The 21,270-nt window shown below is 36.6% G+C and overlaps 2 protein-coding genes across 6 annotated transcripts in view; both read left to right on the top strand.

Moving 5' to 3' along the window:
• The window catches only part of LOC591753 (formin-like protein 3), a 67,149-nt gene extending 51,458 nt beyond the window's left edge, over window positions 1–15,691 (top strand). For 4 of the 5 annotated variants that reach the window (XM_030984421.1, XM_030984419.1, XM_030984423.1 and 1 more), the window contains exon 25: window positions 258–3,972. In XM_030984421.1, coding sequence (XP_030840281.1) covers window positions 258–752 — 495 coding nt within the window. In that variant the 3' untranslated portion in view covers window positions 753–3,972. Of the gene's footprint in view, window positions 1–257; window positions 3,973–12,556 lie in introns of those variants that run through there. The other variant, XM_030984420.1, reaches the window with a different exon arrangement.
• A 1,810-nt stretch (window positions 15,692–17,501) lies between these two features.
• Window positions 17,502–20,880, top strand: LOC100888897 (E3 ubiquitin-protein ligase TRIM71). Its single transcript, XM_003726714.3, has 2 exons — window positions 17,502–18,459; window positions 19,618–20,880. The coding sequence occupies exons 1-2, from the start codon at window positions 17,827–17,829 to the stop codon at window positions 20,878–20,880; spliced, it is 1,896 nt and encodes a 631-aa protein (XP_003726762.2). The 5' UTR covers window positions 17,502–17,826.
• The last annotated feature ends 390 nt before the right edge of the window (window positions 20,881–21,270 follow it).

The raw sequence follows: 21,270 nt of genomic DNA, 5'->3' as shown, positions 1-21,270 counted from the left end.
TAGTTCCATTGTTCATTGGCTGTCCTCATGGTGGGGGTGGGGGGGCTCCACTGCCCCCGTTCTTTAAAGAAAACTCTTTTTTTGTCGATTTATGCGAACATTGAATCGCCTTTTAAACTCTTTAAAACCGTTTTAATCACCACCCTTCTGACAAAGCTGGATCCTTTTTGAGTGTTGCTATTGTATCACATTTGTTGTTGTTTTTCTTTTCTTTTCTTTTGTCTTTGAATGATTTAACCTTTTTTGTCTTGTTTAAGGCTGCTGAAAGAGCGAACAGTAAACAACCAATTGAAGTAGCTCCCAAACGTAAACCAGCCAAGAAAAAGGACTCTTCCAGCACCAAGCAATTCGGCCTTCCGCAAGAACTACCTTCCGCCGGCGTCTCGGGTCGTCTCGGGCTCTTCCGGCGCTCGACCCAGAACAAGGGCTCATACGAGGTCAAGACCAAACCATCACAACAGACATCGTCAGCGCTGCCGTCGCCCGACGAATCGTCAACGAATTTGAGACGGGATTCACCGTCGTCCTCCGACTCGGGCATTGCATCAATGGCGTCATCGGGCGATAGCGGTTCAACGCGAAGCATTCCGTATGTGACAGTGGACGGCAACGATTCATCGAAGACTGGAGGGGTCGTCATGACTGCCAACGGACATGAACATAATAAAACGCAGACGACCGGTGCGGAAGGCGGAGACAATGCCGGTGACGGGAATTCGAATTTCTGGGGATTATTCAGCGGACTGAAGTAAATAACTCCAGTAAAAGCTAGAACCCATTCTTATACTTGAGCGTTATCTTACGGAGATGTAAACATGATCTACTTTGTTTCCAGATAACACTATTCTGCACCCATTCAGCAGGAAAGAGCCAGTGTTCATTTCTGCTTCTTTACATAAGGCCATTCCTTTAATGGAAGACTGTGACGTCTCACTTGTATTCTTTGCTCAAAATGATGGACAGAGGCACTAACCGTGAAAGGTTCATTGTGAAATCGAAAAAGAATTATTCCATGTAATGATGGTCCTGCTTCAATTGTGGACTTGATCGTTCCTGGCACTATGAAGACTTTACAGTCAAGTTGTATGATTAAAGACTTTAAAGATACAACTTTGTATGAACGTAGAATATATAAAGTATTTAAAAAGTAAAGTATTTAGGTCGATAACTTCCGATTTTCAAAGCTTTATTTTTCTAGTTGTCAGAGAGCTGTTATATACTCCTCTGACGGAAATTTAAGTAGCATATACTTGAAATTATTGTAATCTATGGCTAATAAGCCTCCTTTGATATATATTTCATCTATTTCATTTTTCACTTCCGACAGGGTCTTTAAAGATATAAAAGATTGCTATGTTTTAGTATGGAAAATAGTTGAGAGTGAGAGAATAAGAGAGAGAGAGAGAGAAAGAGAGAGAGAGGGGAGAGAGAGAGAGAGAGAGAGAGAAATGGGATGGGAGAGAGAGAGAGGGATAGAGAGAGAGAGAGAGAGAGTAATTGAGATAAATCAAATTTGGATGGAAACAGGATCCCATATAATGATGCATTCAGATTAGTTTTTATATGATCAGCATAATTCTTTAAAAAGAATATTAGGGATAAAAGGTTTGGTTCATTTAAAGACATAATCTCTTCCTGAAAAGTAATAATGGTAGGTGTGATCAATCATGTATCTTTTCTCTTTTTTAAATATATATTGACCAATGGCCAGCTATGAGTCGAGTGGGAGAGGGGGAAATGTGAGAGGGTGGGAGGGAGCCAACATAAAAAACACGACCCCCTACGGTCCTACCAAAAGACTTCCTCCATATAAGCCCTCCATTCCTTACTCATACGATTGCCATATTGTATCGCATTTCACCTATATATTACTTAGTAAAACGTTTACCCCCAATCGGCTCGCCTATATAGCTGAGACGTTGAGCCGTACTTAATTATTTCAAATTCATTTTGAATATGTGTATTCCACAATCATAAGATGATGTCACCTAGTCGATTGCTAGTTTTGATTTTCAAGGTTTTAGATTTCGAGTTTTTCACTCCTTAGACAAACACTCACAATGGCATTTAATCTATACTTTTGTAACCTATGGCTTGTAATATTTCCTTTGATATATAAAATATAGGCCCCATGGAAGACCACTACTTATTGGTGAATGGGCTACACTGACAAAGATTAGAAATACATTTAAAAAAATCAAAAACAAAAATCATCTAATCCATTTTTCACTTCTGACAGGGTCTTTAATGACAGGACCCAATCTTGTCACTGATTTAAGCTAATCCCTAGAAGCAATTTACGTCATACCCTGTGAGAAAGCAATTGAAAACATAGGTAATTTACAAAATGGCCCCAGGATCTAAATCATTTTTTCATGAACCGTTTCTATATCTTTATCCATTTAAGGGGGGCCCCGAATTTTCATCACGGAATTTACTTTAATAAAGAAGCCACTTAGAATTATAGATATTTCGCTGTATTGGTAAATTAAAATCTAGATAGTATGATTTTGGGTCATAAAAAAACGTGTAAATGAATCATTACATTATATCATATGTAGAAAATGAATATTATGATAACGGTACGAAGTTTACACGTAGGTATTAGTTTTGAATAAACGATGTTCTAATCATTAATGTTGTGCTTCGTTTAAAATAGATTGTAATAATTGGTATGTCTTCCTTTCATTCAAAACAGTAATAGAAAATATCTGATTATGTATATTTACAAATGCAGTCATTTTATTTTGTTTAATTAATTTTGCAATGTACATCGCCATTTACAGATAGATATGAGGGAAATAGATATAGTATATTTCAAACTTAATCTTCTTATGCTGGGCAGTATTTTTGAGATATTGTAAATATTGCTATAAATAATGTTAAACAAAGAGTATAAAGAGAATTTTATAAACCTAATATCACTACTTTATATTTATAAGTACACGTGATGGTATATTCTGAACATTTCCTATTGGAAAAGGGGCATTGTATTCACATAAATTCAATTTGCGTTCCTTTTTGCAATTTTCTTTGAAAAAAAAACGTCTAGCGATTTGATTTCTAAAATATAGTCATGTTTTCTCAGTAGATATATCGGTCTGAGAATTTTGCCGCTAAACACATACAGATGGGAGGCAATATCAGTGTATGCATAGTTATATCAACACCCCTTGCTTTAAAATATTTTCTCAGTGATTTAATGTTTAATTCACCGAGGTTTCATTCTTTTAAGTCAAACGAAAACCACTCTTTCTGTTATTGACGTTATCACCATGATTTATTACTATTATTTTTTTGGAGATATATCCTGATACAATCATTATGCTTAAGAGATTGTAATGTTGATTTAAAAACAAACAGAATAGTTAATACAAATGGCATCGTATTAATAAATAATAATAATAATAATAATAATAATAATAATAATCACCATACAGAGATTCCGCAAATTCTGACAATCTCTGCATTACTTTTATAATGCATTCCGTTGTGATGTATCACAAATATATCTTGATTGTCAGAAGTCGAAGATCATTATTATTCATATTTGCAATTTTGATCTTTTTTGTAGCAATCGAGTCGGTATGCCATCTGCCAATAAACACCACTGACAGTTTGATAACAGGTGTATTTAAATGGCTTTTTTTTAAACTTCAGCAAATGTATTCTACATGAAATTGACGTACTTGTACATTCCCTTTCATCATGAGTGTTTCAAATCTTTTGATTGTTTATAAGCTCGTTTCTATGACAACACTCTTTGGAACAGAAATGTATTCTAATTCGAGTCTATGAGTCAGATTTATTATCGAATACATGTAGGGGCCAATATTTACTATTGGTAACGACTGGTTTATTATCAACGCAAAACTAATTTGAGCAAAGATAATCAAGTACGGCTATAAATTCTTTAAAGAGTATATAATTCGAATATGATGCCATGCCAAAATAAACGGTAATATGAAAACTGAAAACTAGAACGCAGTTCTGTGTAAGAGGGACGGAGAAAGAGAGAGAGGGGTGAAAGGGGAGGGGAGAGATATGAGAGAGAGATAGAGAGAGAGAGAGAGAGAGAGAGAAAGGGAGGGGGAGAGAGAGAGAGAGAGAGAGAGGAGATGGAGAGGGAGGGAGAGAGGGAGATGTGTGCGAGAGGGGAAGATGTGTGAGGGGAAAGTGAAGTAAGCGAGGAAGATAAATTGAATATATGAACTTCTTGAACAATGATTCTCTTGACAATTCAACAATCTTACCACATGCTCGACTGACATAGCAACAACGAGACAGCGAGAGAGAGAGAGAGAGAGAGAGAGAGAGGGGGGGGATGGGAGAGGAAATTGGAGAGAGCATGTAAGCAAGAGAAAAGGACAGTTTACGACAAATCTGATGCTATATAGGCCTATATCTTGAACAGTAGTTCTCTTGACAACTCGGTAGCTTACTATATGCTTGCCTTGCATAACAACATCTAAGGCTTGCTATGTAAATTCAATCCATAGAGAATGCTGTTTTCATGTCTCGTAATTTTTTTCTTTCGCTCTCCCTCTCTCTATTTCTCAATCACTGCCATGATTACTTAAAGATAAACTTGAGTTCTGGTAATGCGATTGCATTGTGAAAGAAAAGGTGCGGAATGGATCAGAAAAGTTGATCATATAGCATGTAAGTAATGGTGTGTAATGCAAGGTTTTGGAGTCATCAAAATCATCATAAAATTTGGCAGAGTCTTGGTAAAGTAACAATCACTTACACAGAAAGATGTATATGGGACAACACACATGGTGTCGGGGCTAGTACTACCCTGATTTCCTTATCTTTCTTTGCTCATTACTCAGCCAGTATACATTTTCTTCCAAAATTGTTTGGCCCATGACATTTATTTGTAATCTTGAACATTCAGTGTAAGTTTCGTTAGATTCTGTGAGAATTCATTTTCTTTTTATACCAAAACTCAAGTTTATCTTTAAGTTGCTTTCTAGATATTTTGCATATGCACTCTTTCTGGGTATCGGCATGATATAAATCTAGCTTTAATGGCATGAGGATGATATCTGTAAAATACATTTATACCCAATATACTAAAGATAGGCCTGCAAAATTACTTTGTTCACTTTCTTGCTTATATATATATATATATATATATATACTGCAAATGAGTTTTTGTTAAATTATTTTTATGTATAAGCAATTAATATTGAAAACGTTTATTTTATTCAATTGTATGTTCTTAACAAGGAATAAAACGAAATTACTATAACAAAAAAAAGTGTGTGTGCGTGTGTGTTTGTATGTGTGTGAGAGAGAGATAGAGAGAGAGAGAGAGAGAGAGAGAGAGCGAGGGAGAGACACAGAGAGAGACAGAGAGAGAAAGAAAGATTAAAAACTTATATCCGACAGATTCGTTATTTCATGGACCTACGTTCTAGGTTCCATGCAATAGAGGAAGTGGTGAAATATATTTTCATGCAAATTATACATTGTAAGGAAGGTTGTAGCCTCGTACTCGTAGCAATCTCTACGCAAGAATTTGAATTATTGACTGAAAAAAGATATTTAGAAAAAGAGAAGTGGAAGGGAAATAAATGAAGAATAGTGGAGAAAGACGGGGTAAAATATAAATGTAGTCCTTTTCAATTCAATTCAATTCAATTCAATTCAATTCAATTCAAAAGACTTTATTTCCGTTAAAAAACATACAAATATATATATGTGATAAAGTAAACATGTGACAGTTTAAAATATACAAATCATGAGCATTAAATTAAATTAATTTAAACAAACTGTGAAAATGAGTAAAAGGAAAAGGGAGCACCTGTAGGAAGCTTATGTTAGCTTGTTGATTCAGGCGTCCAAATGAATAAAATAATTACACAGATATAATAACATAATAATGAGTATTGCGCATGTATTTGTTCTACCCCCCTCCCTCCCTCCCTCCCTCCCACCCCCCCCCCCCCCCCCCCCACCACCACCTCCCCCCTCCCCCTTCTTTCTCTCTTATGGTAATTTACAAATTATATTTTATTTTAAAATAGGTGTTAAACTAAAACAAATTATAGGGATAATAGATATATTTTAAGATTTTTCTTGAATGAGTTTAAGTAAACATATTGAGTGAGAGAGGATGGAAGAGAATTCCATACTATGGGCCCTGTATACCTTACCGATTGTTGCATGTACTGTTTATCAATATTCCAAATGTGTAACTTTAGACTATTTCGAGTATTATATTTATGAATTTTAGAGTTAGTTTGGAACATAGTGGCAAATGATGATGGTGCATTACCTTTAATACATTTGAATACAAACACAGCATTTTGATATTTATTTAGGCTATAAATATTGAGGGTATTTAACTGTCTAAATAGAGGTTTAGAATGGGCCAAATAATGAGAGTTTGTACGATATCGTAGACAACGCTTCTGAAGTAAAAAATAAGGGTTAACTTAGAATGACTTGTATTTGCCCACACGATGTTACCATATGACAAATAAGAGAGAATGAGTGAATTATAAATCATAAAGAATACATTTCCTGGTAAATAATACTTCGGCTTTGACAATAATCCTGTAGTTTTACTAATCTTTGTAGAGATCATGGCAATATGGGATTTCCAAGACAATGTTTCATCTATGAGAATACCTAAAAATTGAATATTTGAGACTTTTTCAATAATTGTTTGATCAATATATAATGGTGGAACTTGATTTTTCAATTCTTTTTTGTTGCACTGAACTGTTCTAAAAAGAATACATTTGGTTTGTCTAAATTAAAGGTAAAGACCAGTATTGGAAACGCCCCAATTTCAAAAAATGAAATGGAAGCTCTCATTACCAATCATGACTTGTGAAAGAATATGTTTTGACTAATACATGATGATAAAAAATTTGCCGGGAAACCGCCTACTAATTCATATATTTGGTAAAATTTGTTTCTCTCATGGTCTGTGAGAGATATAGGGTAGTCCCATATACATCTTTCTGTGTATAGTGCTTGTAACTTTACGAAGAATGGGCCAAATTTCTTATCATTTTGATGATTCCAGAACCTTGCAGATGCTAGATGCTAGATGATCAACCTTTTTGATTGATTCCACAACGTTTCTTTCACAATGCAATCGCATGACCATAACTGGTCTTTACCTTTAAGCGATAGTTTATTTACCTTTAACCACAGAGATACATTCTTAATGTGTTCAGTGAGTATAAGTTATTATGGCTTAAGAACAAAGAAGTGTCATCAGCAAATTGTACAAATTTTAAGGAATGAGAGGAGTTGCATATGTCATTTTTATATATAAAAGGAAAAACAGGGGGCCTAAATTTGACCCTTGAGGAATTCCAGATTTAATCAGTAATTTGGTAGAACTATATCCATTATATTCAGTAAATTGGTACCTTTGTGAAAAATAACTCTTAATCCAATTCAATGCAATACCTCTGATTCCATAATTAACTAATTTCTTAAAGAGAATGGAAAAATCAATGGTATCAAACGCCTTACTCAGGTCCATAAAGACATCAAATATGAACTGTTTTGAATACAAGGCATTAACAATGATATCATGAACTGATCCTTTACCCTTTACCCTTCCAAACATAATAATGAAGAAAAAAATGCTCTATTGTCCCGGATTCTACTAGAGGGGATCTCTAACATAATATTAAATCCACCACTGAAAGCCTAAATGAGTCGCCCTCTATAGAAAAAAAATAATGATGAATACCGCCATGAAGTTCAAAGGTGCTTATACGCCGCGCGTGATCTCTGTGGGAAAACCCACTTCTATTTATATGCACAAACTGCATTATATTCACAGGATATCTCCTCAAGTGTGATTTTACTATTATAACCATACTTGTATTCAGGTAGACATTGTGAATAGATAATTGATAATAGTACTTTTGATCAAAGTTAGGCTCACCACTTTCGACACATATTTGAAAGTAACGTGAGAACTTGGTAGGACGCACCTGTTGCGAAAACTTCGGATATTGGTAAAATCTACTACGTCAAAGCATAGAGTTTGTGCTTACATGAACTGATTTTGGCTTCTAGTACAAGTTAGCTGATCACACTTTTAAGTTGTATTGGTTATTGGATATATGCGTAGATTGAGCTCGTGTTTGTAATAAGTCAGAAAGCCGATATTTGTACCATGGCTGAGAAGACTGAGGAAGAGAAAGCTCCAAGCTCTTCACACAACCTGACGTGTCCACTATGTCTTGATATCTTTGATGAAGCAACCATCCTGACTTCATGCGGACACACCTTCTGTCGGAAATGTCTCAAGAACTATGACCTGTCCCACCAGGATCTCGATCACATGATCTGTCCTCTTTGCAGGAAGATCACCAAGTTGTCTGCGAAGCGTGTCGATGATTTCCTCACCAACGTGACTGTCAACGGACTTGTAGACGATTACCACGCCAAGAGTGGAGGAATGAACGCTGTCCTTGAGATGCGTCCAAAATGCACTGCTTGCAAGTTTCAGCAAGATGCCGTCTCATTCTGCTGTACATGTAATAACTACATTTGTAATAAGTGTCTGGATTGTCATCAACATCTTACAGTCTTTGAAGATCACGAGATTGTATCCATACAGGATATCATCAACGGGAAGGTCAGTATTGGTCATCTATCCGAGAAGTGCGGCATCCACAAACAAGAGAACAAAGATATGTTTTGTGAGGATTGTAAGGTCCATGTCTGTCACAAGTGCGTGATCGTCGGTCATCAAAATCACAACATCAAGAATCAGGCTGACTTCGAACAGCAGTTACGTCTTAAGGTAAATGGGTTAATTTGACAAAAGAAAATTGCGTTTGGTTAAGGCCTGACAAGACAATATAGGTTCCCATACAATTCGGATAGGGGAAGGTATCATAGACACCGGAGGGGGGCAGAGTGGTTTGATGTCCCCGCATTATTAAAGTGGGGGACAACATTGATTTCAGCCCTCTGGGGCCCCCTCGCATCAAAAGCGTTCAAGTGCTCTGAAAAGTAACTTTTCACCATCCTAAAATCAAAATTTCCCCCACTCGGTCCTTACGCTCCCTCGAATATTTATAGTCCCGGTGTTTGTTATGTTTGTAAACCCTGTCTTCAATATAAACACCGCTAGCATGGGAGAATATATTCCTATCTATCAGAGTGCTGGGGTAACCCCCTGCCCCTTGACAATAAAAATAAATTGCAGTTAAGCTTAATCAGTCGAAAATCCTCTAAAAATGTAAAGTTTAACCATTCCAAAATCTAAATTTTGTCAGATATTGGTCGCTACCCTCACTTACAAACTAATAAAATTAAGTGTAAGCCTATGGTTAAACTTTAGAAAAAAAACTCACAAGACAAATTGGCAACTCACTCATGAGTCAGTGACGTCATTGCATCACTATCCACTATTTTTTCCCGGTTAAATCATGAAAAATGTGAATTTTGATAAACTATTTATATAAAAATCAATAATCATGAATATACAATATCCAGAAAAAAAGTATCAATTTTTCAAAGTTCATGAAAGATTTTGTGAAATTTCATGCACGCAATATCATACAAATCATTTAATCTGGACAAAGGCCTGGGGAAATCAAGTTTTGGGGGATAAAAAGGGAAATTAATGGGATTAAAATAAATAAAACAATTGTTAAATAGTGAGGACATGACGTCTGAGACTCATAACCAAATTGGCAATTTGTGTAGTGATTTCCATTGTTCCATAGTTTGTCATACTTTTTCCAAAATTCATAACTTAAATATGAGTTATCCGATTTTACTCAAATTTGTTTTGCTCTGTTTCTCTTGTTTTTTCTGCATCTATTAATTACAAATTATTTTTAGAGTGGACTTAGTCTTTAAATGTATGTGCATACATTACGAAACTGGCTGAGGCATAGACTACATCTCATTCTAAAATGTGTTTTTTTCCACTTCTCTATTATTTGTTTTGTATAGGTGAACGACCTTGTGCAGCGTTGTGCCGCTAAGAAATCAGAACTGGAAAAAAACATTCAGAATGTGGAAGTACAACGCCACGAAGTATACAGTGCCGTGCAGAAACTACTGGACGACGTCGGTCAAGCCTACAGCATCAAGGCCAAACTACTTGAGGAAAATCATCGAAATCTCATCGATCAAATCAATGTAGTAAAGCGGAGTTTCGATGACGACCTCAACGTCTTGAAAACCAATGATCGACAGAGGATCAAGAGTATTTGTAGTTCAAGAACACTGGTGGCTAATGACAGACTGGGTCATCTTGAGACAGACAGTCTGTCTGCTCATGCTTTGCTCTGTGAGGAGCTGGATGCCATGCTGAAGGAGGCTACTGATCACAATTCTGCGGCAGCCATTACGAAGAACGCACAGAAGAAGAGGTTCAAGCCTGCAGATGATACTCGTCTTGACCTCGGGAGCATTTCAGAATCAGATCCCAACTTGCAAGTCTTTCAGCGTGTAGATCTATGGGGATACATGTGGGGAATGACCCCATACTCTGATGACAGTGTGGCTATCGGATATATTGATGCACATGGTATAGATATCATTGATTCAGCTGGTAAAACAAAGCAGTATGCAAACATACCAAGTAACATCAAATGTTATGATATTGTGTTTCAACAAGACAGGTCGTTATGCATATCGACGAGCGACAACGAAGTACACACATATTCTCCCAATGGATCCAGGAAATCAACCATCCCTATTCCAAACAGCTTATTCCGCGCACTAAACAGAAGTCCATCAGATGAAATCCTCATCATCAGCGATCAAAAGCAAGTCCATATCTATCACCCGACTGGATCCACTCTCAAACACACTGTTCCAACAAAACACAACATTACGGGCCAGGTATCTGCTACCAGGTCGGGTTTGATCGTCACGAGTTCATGTCATCACTCCCGTCCAAGCGTGGTGACGGTCTATGACAGGGATGGGAATGCTGGTAAGTCTCTACAAGCTCCAAACGGTGTCCATCTGTTTGCTGCCCTGGATGAGCAGGACAGGGTGTATGTAGCGAGTGTTGATTGTAAGAATGGTCACGTGGGGATCAGGCTCTATGACCTTGGTGGTCTGAACCTGAAGGAGAGAGTTGAGTTTAATGTACTTAATCTGACGCTTCGTAGTCCTTGGTGTTACTTGGTTTCCTTCTCACCAAACATGCTCGCGTTTTCTTCTCACAAGAAGTTGTATTTTATCAAAGTATCACTATAATCCATCTCGCACTCTATATTACCTTTATTGGTAGGTGGTGTATACATGAATCTCCCTTGGTTTGGTTTGGTTTTATTTTCCGTATACAAATTCAAATACATACGATAATACAATTTACAAAAATAATACAAATCAAGAATTGAAAAACGGCTGGAATACTCTATTCAGAGCCATTATTAAAATGACTCCTTTCCTCCTAGAGGTCCAGAAATAGATGATTAAACATAGAAATAAAACACAAAATATTACAAAAATATTACATACGCATTATCCAAAAGCCCCTTCCAAACCCTTTCTGCTCCAGCCCTTTTCTAATACGAGCCAATGTTTCATATTCTATCGTTTATTATGTGATAACTAAATGATTGAAATGATGCTTATTTTATCGATAAATTTTAATTGTCTGTTAACAGTTGACATTATCCAAAATAATGATAAAGTTCCTCTCTCGGAATATTACGTAAATACATCAAATATACAATTATACTTCTTGCATTGTGTCATCATTTCTCTTAGAAATTTACTGAAAGCCAATAAGAGGATATCATAACGTATACCTTGAAAATTGATAACCATATTGATTAACTTCTTATTAGTATTTTATTCCTTATGTTATTATCATCAAGTATTTAAAAGTTACTTTTTTGGTGCTGATATTTTTTTTTTATTATTTTGTTATCATTTTGTATCTTTAAATGAAGAAACAATTAATAATGACTTTGTAAATGGGCCCACATAATTAGCGTTTTAGCTTTTACGGGTCACCCTGTCAAGTTATTGGTAGTATTATTTTGTTTTCGTTTTATAACATTATTTTACTCTTCATATGGATCGTACATTTAACTTGCCATAATACACCAATTCAATTTTTGTTATGGCCTTGGAGGACCGTAGAGAGACATTCGTATTAACTTTGCTCCCTGTCTGAAGAGCCATTAAATTGCAAGCTCTGGGAACAGATGAGTTGGCTATGATATAGAGAAGAATAATGCATTAACAAAATTAGGCCTGGTTTAAGAGTTGGAATTTCCGTTTCTTGACTAAACATCCAATAAGGAATGTAAGAATATTATGATACCTTTGTAAACTGTTACTGCAATTCTGTTATAGTTATTTCACTTTAAATATTTCATGTATACAGTCTATAGATTTGCTACGTGGAATTTGAAATATCTTCATCTGTATTTTATGACATTATTTTATGACATTAGAAAGAGAATGGGGTAAGATAGGATTATGTTCATGACATGGTAAATTGTAGAAATGGTGAGAATAGTAAACACCCGGCCCCCCACTCCGGGGTCAGAGGAACCGCAAGAACTACCTTCCGCCGGCGTCTCGGGTCGTCTCGGGCTCTTCCGGCGCTCGACCCAGAACAAGGGCTCATACGAGGTCAAGACCAAACCATCACAACAGACATCGTCAGCGCTGCCGTCGCCCGACGAATCGTCAACGAATTTGAGACGGGATTCACCGTCGTCCTCCGACTCGGGCATTGCATCAATGGCGTCATCGGGCGATAGCGGTTCAACGCGAAGCATTCCGTATGTGACAGTGGACGGCAACGATTCATCGAAGACTGGAGGGGTCGTCATGACTGCCAATGGACATGAACATAATAAAACGCAGACGACCGGTGCGGAAGGCGGAGACAATGCCGGTGACGGGAATTCGAATTTCTGGGGATTATTCAGCGGACTGAAGTAAATGACTACAGTAAAAGCTAGAACCCATTCTTGTGCTAGAGCGTTATCTTACGAAGATGTCAACATAACCGACTCTTTGTCTCCAGATAACACTATTCTGCACTCATTCGGCAGGAAAGAGCCAATGTTCATTTCTCCTTCTTTCCACAACACCACTGTGACGTCTCACTTGTATTCTTTGCTCAAAATGAAGGACAAAGGCAATAACCATGAAAAGGTTCATTGTGAAATCGAAAAAGAATTATTCCATGTAATGATGGTCCTGCTTCAATTTTGGACTTGATCGTTCCTGGCACTACGAAGACTTTACAGTCAAGTTATATGATTAAAGACTTTAAAGATACAACTTTGTATGAACGTAGAATATATAAAGTATTTAAAAAGTAAAGTATTTAGGTCGATAACTTCCGATTTTCAAAGCTTTATTTTTCTAGTTGTCAGAGAGCTGTTATATACTCCTCTGACGGAAATTTAAGTAGCATATACTTGAAATTATTGTAATCTATGGCTAATAAGCCTCCTTTGATGTATATTTCATCTATTCCATTTTTCACTTCCGACAGGGTCTTTAAAAGATATAAAAGATTACTATGTTAGTGAGTGTGAGAGAATGAGAGAGAGAGAGAGAGAGGGGTGAGAAAGAGTGAGAGAGAGAAAGGGATAGAGAAATAATTGAGAGAAATCAATTTTGGATGAAAACACGATCCCAGATAATGATGTATTCAGATTAGTTTTGATATGATCAGCATAATTCTTAAAAAGAATATTAGGGATGAAAGGTTTGGTTCATTTAAAGACATAATCTCTTCCAGAAAAGTAATAATGGTAGGTGTGATCAATCTTGTATCTTTTCTCTTTTTTAAATATATATTGACCAGCTATGAGTCGAGTTGGAGAGGGGAAAAGGCGAGAGATGGGAGGGGACCAACAACACGACCCCCACCAAAGACTCTATCCCTAAGCCTTCCCCTCCTACGATTGCCTTATTATATCGCATTTCACCTATATACTTAGTAAGACGTTTACCCCAAATCGGCTCGCCTATATAGCTGAGACGTTGAGCCGTTCTTAATTATTTCAAAGTCATTTTGAATATGCGTATTCCACAATCATAAGATGATGTCACCTAGTCGATTGCTAGTTTTGATTTTCAAGGTTTTAGATTTCGAGTTTTTCACTCCTTAGACAGACACTAACAATGGCATTTAATCTATATTTTTGTAACCTATGGCTTGTAATATTTCCTTTAATATATAATATATAGGCCCCATGGAAGACCACTACTTATTGGTGAATGGGCTACACTGACAAAAGATTAGAAATACATTTTAAAAAAATCAAAAACAAAAATCATCTAATCCATTTTTCACTTCTGACAGGGTCTATAATGACAGGACCCAATCTTGTCACTGATTTAAGCTAATCCCTAGAAGCAATTTACGTCATACCCTGTGAGAAAGCAATTGAAAACATAGGTAATTTACAAAATGGCCCCAGGATCTAAATCATTTTTTCATGAACCGTTTCTATATCTTTATCCATTTAAGGGGGGCCCCGAATTTTCATCATGGAATTTACTTTAATAAAGAAGCCACTTAGAATTATAGATATTTCGCTGTATTGGTAAATTAAAATCTAGATAGTATGATTTTGGGTCATAAAAAAACGTGTAAATGAATCATTACATTATATCATATGTAGAAAATGAATATTATGATAACGGTACGAAGTTTACACGTAGGTATTGGTTTTGAATAAATTATGTTCTAATCATTAATGTTGTGCTTCGTTTAAAATAGATTGTAATAATTGGTATGTCTTCCTTTCATTCAAAACAGTAATAGAAAATATCTTATTATGTATATTTACAAATGCAGTCATTCTATTTTGTTTAATTATTTCTGCAATGTACATCGCCATTTACAGATAGATATGAGGGAAATAGATACAGTATATTTCAAACTTAATCTTCTTATGCTGGGCAGTATTTTTGAGATATTGTAAATATTGCTATAAATAATGTTATACAAAGAGTATAAAGAGAATTGTATAAACCTAATATCACTACTTTATATTTATAAGTACACGTGATGGTATATTCTGAACATTTCCTATTGGAAAGGGGGCATTGTATTCACATAAATTCAATTTGCGTTCCTTTTTGCAATTTTCTTTGAAAAAAACGTCTAGCGATTTGATTTCTAAAATATAGTCATGTTTTCTCAGCAGATATATCGGTCTGAGAATTTTGCCACTAAACACATACAAATAGGAGGCAATATCAGTGTATGCATAATTATATCAACACCCCATGCTATAAAATATTTTCTCAGTGATTTAATGTTTAATTCACCGAGGTTTCATTCTTTTAAGTCAAACGAAAACCACTCCTTTTGTTATTGACGTTATCACCATGATTTATTACTATTATTTTTTGGGAGATATATCCTGATACAATCATTATGCTTAAAAGAATTGTAATGTTGATTTAAAAACAAACAGAATAGTTTATACAAATGGCATCGTATTAATAAATAATAATAATAATAATAATCACCATACAGAGATTCCGCAAATACAATCTCTGCATTACTTTTATAATGCATTCCGTCTATGATGTATCAAAAATATATCTTGATTGTCAGAAGTCGAAGATCATTATTATTCAGATATGCAATTTTGATCTTTTTTGTAGCAATCGAGTCGGTATGCCATCTGCCAATAAACACCACTGACAGTTTGATAACAGGTGTATTTAAATGGCATTTTTTTTTAAACTTCAGCAAGTGTATTCTACATGTAATTGATGTACTTGTACATTCCCTTTCATCATGAGTGTTTCAAATCTTTTGATTGTTTATAAGCTCGTTTCTATGACAACATAGAAATGTATTCTAATTCGAGTCTATGAGTCAGATTTATTATCGAATACATGTAGGGGCCAATATTTACTATTGGTAACGACTGGTTTATTATCAACGCAAAACTAATTTGAGCAAAGATAATAAAGTAAGGCTATAACATATAAAAATTCTTTAAAGAGTATATAATTCGAATATGATGCCATGCCAAAATAAACGGTAATATGAAAACTGAAAACTAGAACGCAGTTCTGTGTAAGAGGGACGGGGAAAGAGAGAGAGGGGTGAAAGGGGAGGGGAGAGATATGAGAGAGAGATAGAGAGAGAGAGAGAGAGAGAAAGGGTGGAGGGAGGGAGAGAGGGAGATGTGTGCGAGAGGGGAAGATGTGTGAGGGGAAAGTGAAGTAAGCGAGGAAGATAAATTGAATATATGAACTGCTTGAACAATGATTCTCTTGACAATTCAAAAAATTTACCACATGCTCGACTGACATAGCAACAACGAGACAGCGAGAGAGAGAGAGAGAGAGAGAGAGAGAGAGAGAGGGATGGGAGAGGAAATTGGAGAGAGCATGTAAGCAAGAGAAAAGGACAGTTTACGACAAATCTGATGCTATATAGGCCTATATCTTGAACAGTAGTTCTCTTGACAACTCGATAGCTTACTATATGCTTGCCTTGCATAACAACATCTAAGGCTTGCTATATATGTAAATTCAATCCATAGAGAATGCTGTTTTCATGTCTCGTAATTTTTTTCTTTCGCTCTCCCTCTCTCTTTTTCTCAATCACTGCCATGATTATTTAAGTTGCTTTCTAGATATTTTGCATATGCACTCTTTCTGGGTATCGGCATGATATACATCTAGCTTTAATGGCATGAGGATGATATCTGTAAAATACATTTATACCCAATATACTAAAAATAGGCCTACAAAATTACTTTGTTCACTTTCTTGCTTATATATATATATATATATATATATACTGCAAATGAGTTCTTGTCAAATTATTTTTATGTATAAGCAATTAATATTGAAAACGTTTATTTATTATATTCAATTGTATGTTCTTGACAAGGAATAAAACAAAATTACTATAACAAAAAAAAGTGTGTGTGTGTGTGTGTGTGTGTGTGAGAGAGAGATAGAGAGGGAGAGAGACAGAGAGAGCGAGAGAGAGACAGAGAGAGAGACAGAGAGAGAAAGAAAGATTAAAAACTTATATCCGACAGATTCGTTATTTCATGGACCTACGTTCTAGGTTCCATGCAAGAGAGGAAGTGGTGAAATATTTGTTCATGCAAATTATACATTGTAAGGAAGGTTGTAGCCTCGTACTCGTAGCAATCTCTACGCAAGAATTTGAATTATTGACTGAGAAAGATATTTAGAAAAAGAGAAGTGGAAGGGAAATAAATGAAGAATAGTGGAGAAAGACGGGGTAAAATATAAATGTAGTCCTGATCCTTTACCCTTCCAAAACATAATAATGAAGAAAAAAATGCTCTATTGTCCCGGATTCTACTAGAGGGGATCTCTAACATAATATTAAATCCACCACTGAAAGCCTAAATGAGTCGCCCTCTATAGAAAAAAAATAATGATGAATACCGCCATGAAGTTCAAAGGTGCTTATACGCCGCGCGTGATCTCTGTGGGAAAACCCACTTCTATTTATATGCACAAACTGCATTGTATTCACAGGATATCTCCTCAAGTGTGATTTTACTATTATAACCATACTTGTATTCAGGTAGACATTGTGAATAGATAATTGATAATAGTACTTTTGATCAAAGTTAGGCTCACCACTTTCGACACATATTTTAAAGTAACGTGAGAACTTGGTAGGACGCACCTGTTGCGAAAACTTCGGATATTGGTAAAATCTACTACGTCAAAGCATAGAGTTTGTGCTTACATGAACTGATTTTGGCTTCTAGTACAAGTTAGCTGATCACACTTTTAAGTTGTATTGGTTATTGGATATATGCGTAGATTGAGCTCGTGTTTGTAATAAGTCAGAAAGCCGATATTTGTACCATGGCTGAGAAGACTGAGGAAGAGAAAGCTCCAAGCTCTTCACACAACCTGACGTGTCCACTATGTCTTGATATCTTTGACGAAGCAACCATCCTGACTTCATGCGGACACACCTTCTGTCGGAAATGTCTCAAGAACTATGACCTGTCCCACCAGGATCTCGATCACATGCTCTGTCCTCTTTGCAGGAAGATCACCAAGTTGTCTGCGAAGCGTGTCGATGATTTCCTCACCAACGTGACGGTCAACGGACTTGTAGACGATTACCACGCCAAGTGTGGAGGAATGAACGCTGTCCTTGAGATGCGTCCAAAATGCACTGCTTGCAAGTTTCAGCAAGATGCCGTCTCATTCTGCTGTACATGTAATAACTACATTTGTAATAAGTGTCTGGATTGTCATCAACATCTTACAGTCTTTGAAGATCACGAGATTGTATCCACACAGGATATCATCAACGGGAAGGCCAGTATTGGTCATCTACCCGAGAAGTGCTGCATCCACAAACAAGAGAACAAAGATATGTTTTGTGAGGATTGTAAGGTCCATGTTTGTCACAAGTGCGTGATCGTCGGTCATCAATATCACAGCATCAAGAATCAGGCTGACTTCGAGCAGCAGTTACGTCTTAAGGTAAGTGGGTTCATTTAACAAAAGATAATTGCGTTTGGTTAAGGCCTGACAAGGCAATAGTGGTACTCATATAATTCGGATAGGGGAAGGTATCATAGGCACCGGAGGAGGGGGGAGGCAGAGTGGTTTGATGTCCCCGCATTATTAAAGTGGGGGACAAAATTGATTTCAGCCCTCTGGGGCCCCCTCGCATCAAAAGCGTTCAAGTGCTCTGAAAAGTAACTTTTCACCATCCTAAAATCAAAATTTCCCCCACTCGGTCCTTACGCTCCCTCGAATATTTATAGTCCCGGTGTTTGTTATGTTTGTAAACCCTGTCTTCAATATAAACACCGCTAGCATGGGAGAATATATTCCTATCTATCAGAGTGCTGGGGTAACCCCCTGCCCCTTGACAATAAAAATAAATTGCAGTTAAGCTTAATCAGTCGAAAATCCTCAAAAAATGTAAAGTTTAACCATTCCAAAATCTAAATTTTGTCAGATATTGGTCGCTACCCTCACTTACACATTAATAAAATTAAGTGTAAGCCTATGGTTAAACTTTAGACAAAAAAAAAACAAGACAAATTGGCAACTCACTCATGAGTCTGTGACGTCATTGCATCACTATCCACTATTTTGTTCCCGGTTTAATCATGAAAAATGTGAATTTTGATAAACTATTTATATAAAAATCAATAATCATGAATATACAATATCCAGAAAAAAGTATCAATTCTTCAAAGTTCATGAAATATTTTGTGAAATTTCATGCACACAAATCACTTAATCTGGACGAAGGCCTGGGGAAATCAAATTATGGGGGATAAAAAGGGAAATTAATGGGATTAAAATAAATAAAGCAATTGTTAAATAGTGAGGACATGACGTCTGAGACTCATAACCAAATTGGCAATTTGTGTAGTGATTTCCATTGTTCCATAGTTTGTCATACTTTTTCAAAAATTCATAACTTGAATATGAGTTATCCGATTTTACTCAAATTTGTTTTGCTCTATTTCTCTTGTTTTTTCTGCATCTATTAAATACAAATTATTTTTAGAGTGGACTTAGTCTTTAAAGGTATGTGCATACATTACGAAACTGGCTGAGGCATAGACTACATCTCATTCTAAAATGTGTTTTTTCCACTTCTCTATTATTTGTTTTGTTTAGGTGAACGACCTTGTCCAGCGTTGTGCCGCTAAGAAATCAGAACTGGAAAAAAACATTCAGAATGTGGAAGTACAACGCCACGAAGTATACAGTGCCGTGCAGAAACTACTGGACGATGTCAGTCAAGCTTACAGCATCAAGGCAAAAGTGCTTGAGGATAATCATCGAAATCTCATCGAGCAAATCAATGTAGTAAAGCGGAGTTTCGATGACGACCTCAACGTCTTGAAAACCAATGATCGACAGAGAATCAAGAGTATTTGTAGTTCAAGAACACTGGTGGCCAATGACAGACTGGGTCATCTTGAGACAGACAGTCTGTCTGCTCATGCTTTGCTCTGTGAGGAGCTTGATGCCATGCTGAAGGAGGCTACTGATCACAATTCTGCGGCAGCCATTACGAAGAAAGCACAGGAGAAGAGGTTCAAGCCTGCAGATGATACTCGTCTTAATCTCGGGAGCATCTCAGGATCAGCTCCCAAGTTGCAAGTCATTCAGTGTGTAGATCTTCGGGGACACATGTGGGGAATGACCCCATACTCTGATGACAGTGTGGCTATCGGATATAATGGTGCACATGGTATAGATATCATTGATTCAGCTGGTAAAACGCAGCAGTATGCAAACATACCAAGTAACATGATGTGTTATAATCTTGTTTTTCAACAAGACAGGTCTGTATGCATATCGACGGTTGGCAAAGAAGTATACACATATTCTCCCAATGGATCAAGGAAATCAACCATCCCCTGTCCAAACAGCACAGGCCTACACATACTAAACAGAAGTCCATCAGATGAAATCCTCATCGCCAGCGATCAAAAGCAAGTCCATATCTATGACCCGACTGGATCCACTCTCAAGCACACTGTTCCAACAAAACACAACATTACGGGCCAGGTATCTGCTACCAGGTCGGGTTTGATCGTCACGAGTTCATGTCATCACTCCCGTCCAAGCGTGGTGACGGTCTATGACAGGGATGGGAATGCTGGTAAGTCTCTACAAGCTCCAAACGGTGTCCATCTGTTTGCTGCCCTGGATGAGCAGGACAGGGTGTATGTAGCGAGTGTTAGACCTACAAATGATCAAGTGGTGATCAGGCTCTATGACCTTGATGGTCTGAACCTGAAGGAAAGAGTTGAGTTCAATTTACTCAATATTGAACTTGTTTCTAGTCGGGGTTACTTGGTTTTACTCTCACCAGACATGCTCGCGTTGGCTTCTCACAAGAAGTTGTATTTTGTCAAAGTATCGCTATAATCCATCTCACACTCTATATTACCTTTATTGGAGGGTGGTGTATACATGAATCTCTCTTGGTTTGGTTTGGTTTTATTTTCCGTATACAAATTCAAATACATACGATAATACAATTTACAAATATAATACAAATCAAGAATTGAAAAACGGCTGGAATGCTCTTTTCAGAGCCATTATTAAAATGACTCCTTTCTTCCTAGAGGTCCAGAAATAGATGATTACACATAGAAATAAATCACAAAATATTACGAAAATATTACATACGCACTATCCAAAAGCCCCTTCCAAACCCTTTCTGCTCCAGCCCTTTTCTAATACGAGCCAATGTTTCATATTCTATCGTTTATTATGTGATAACTAAATGATTGAAATGATGCTTATTCTATCGAT

This window comes from Strongylocentrotus purpuratus, unplaced genomic scaffold (genome assembly GCF_000002235.5).
Source record: "Strongylocentrotus purpuratus isolate Spur 01 unplaced genomic scaffold, Spur_5.0 spur5_scaffold_14, whole genome shotgun sequence".
Lineage (NCBI taxonomy): Eukaryota > Metazoa > Echinodermata > Echinoidea > Camarodonta > Strongylocentrotidae > Strongylocentrotus > Strongylocentrotus purpuratus.
This window is presented reverse-complemented; position numbering and strand designations above follow the sequence as displayed.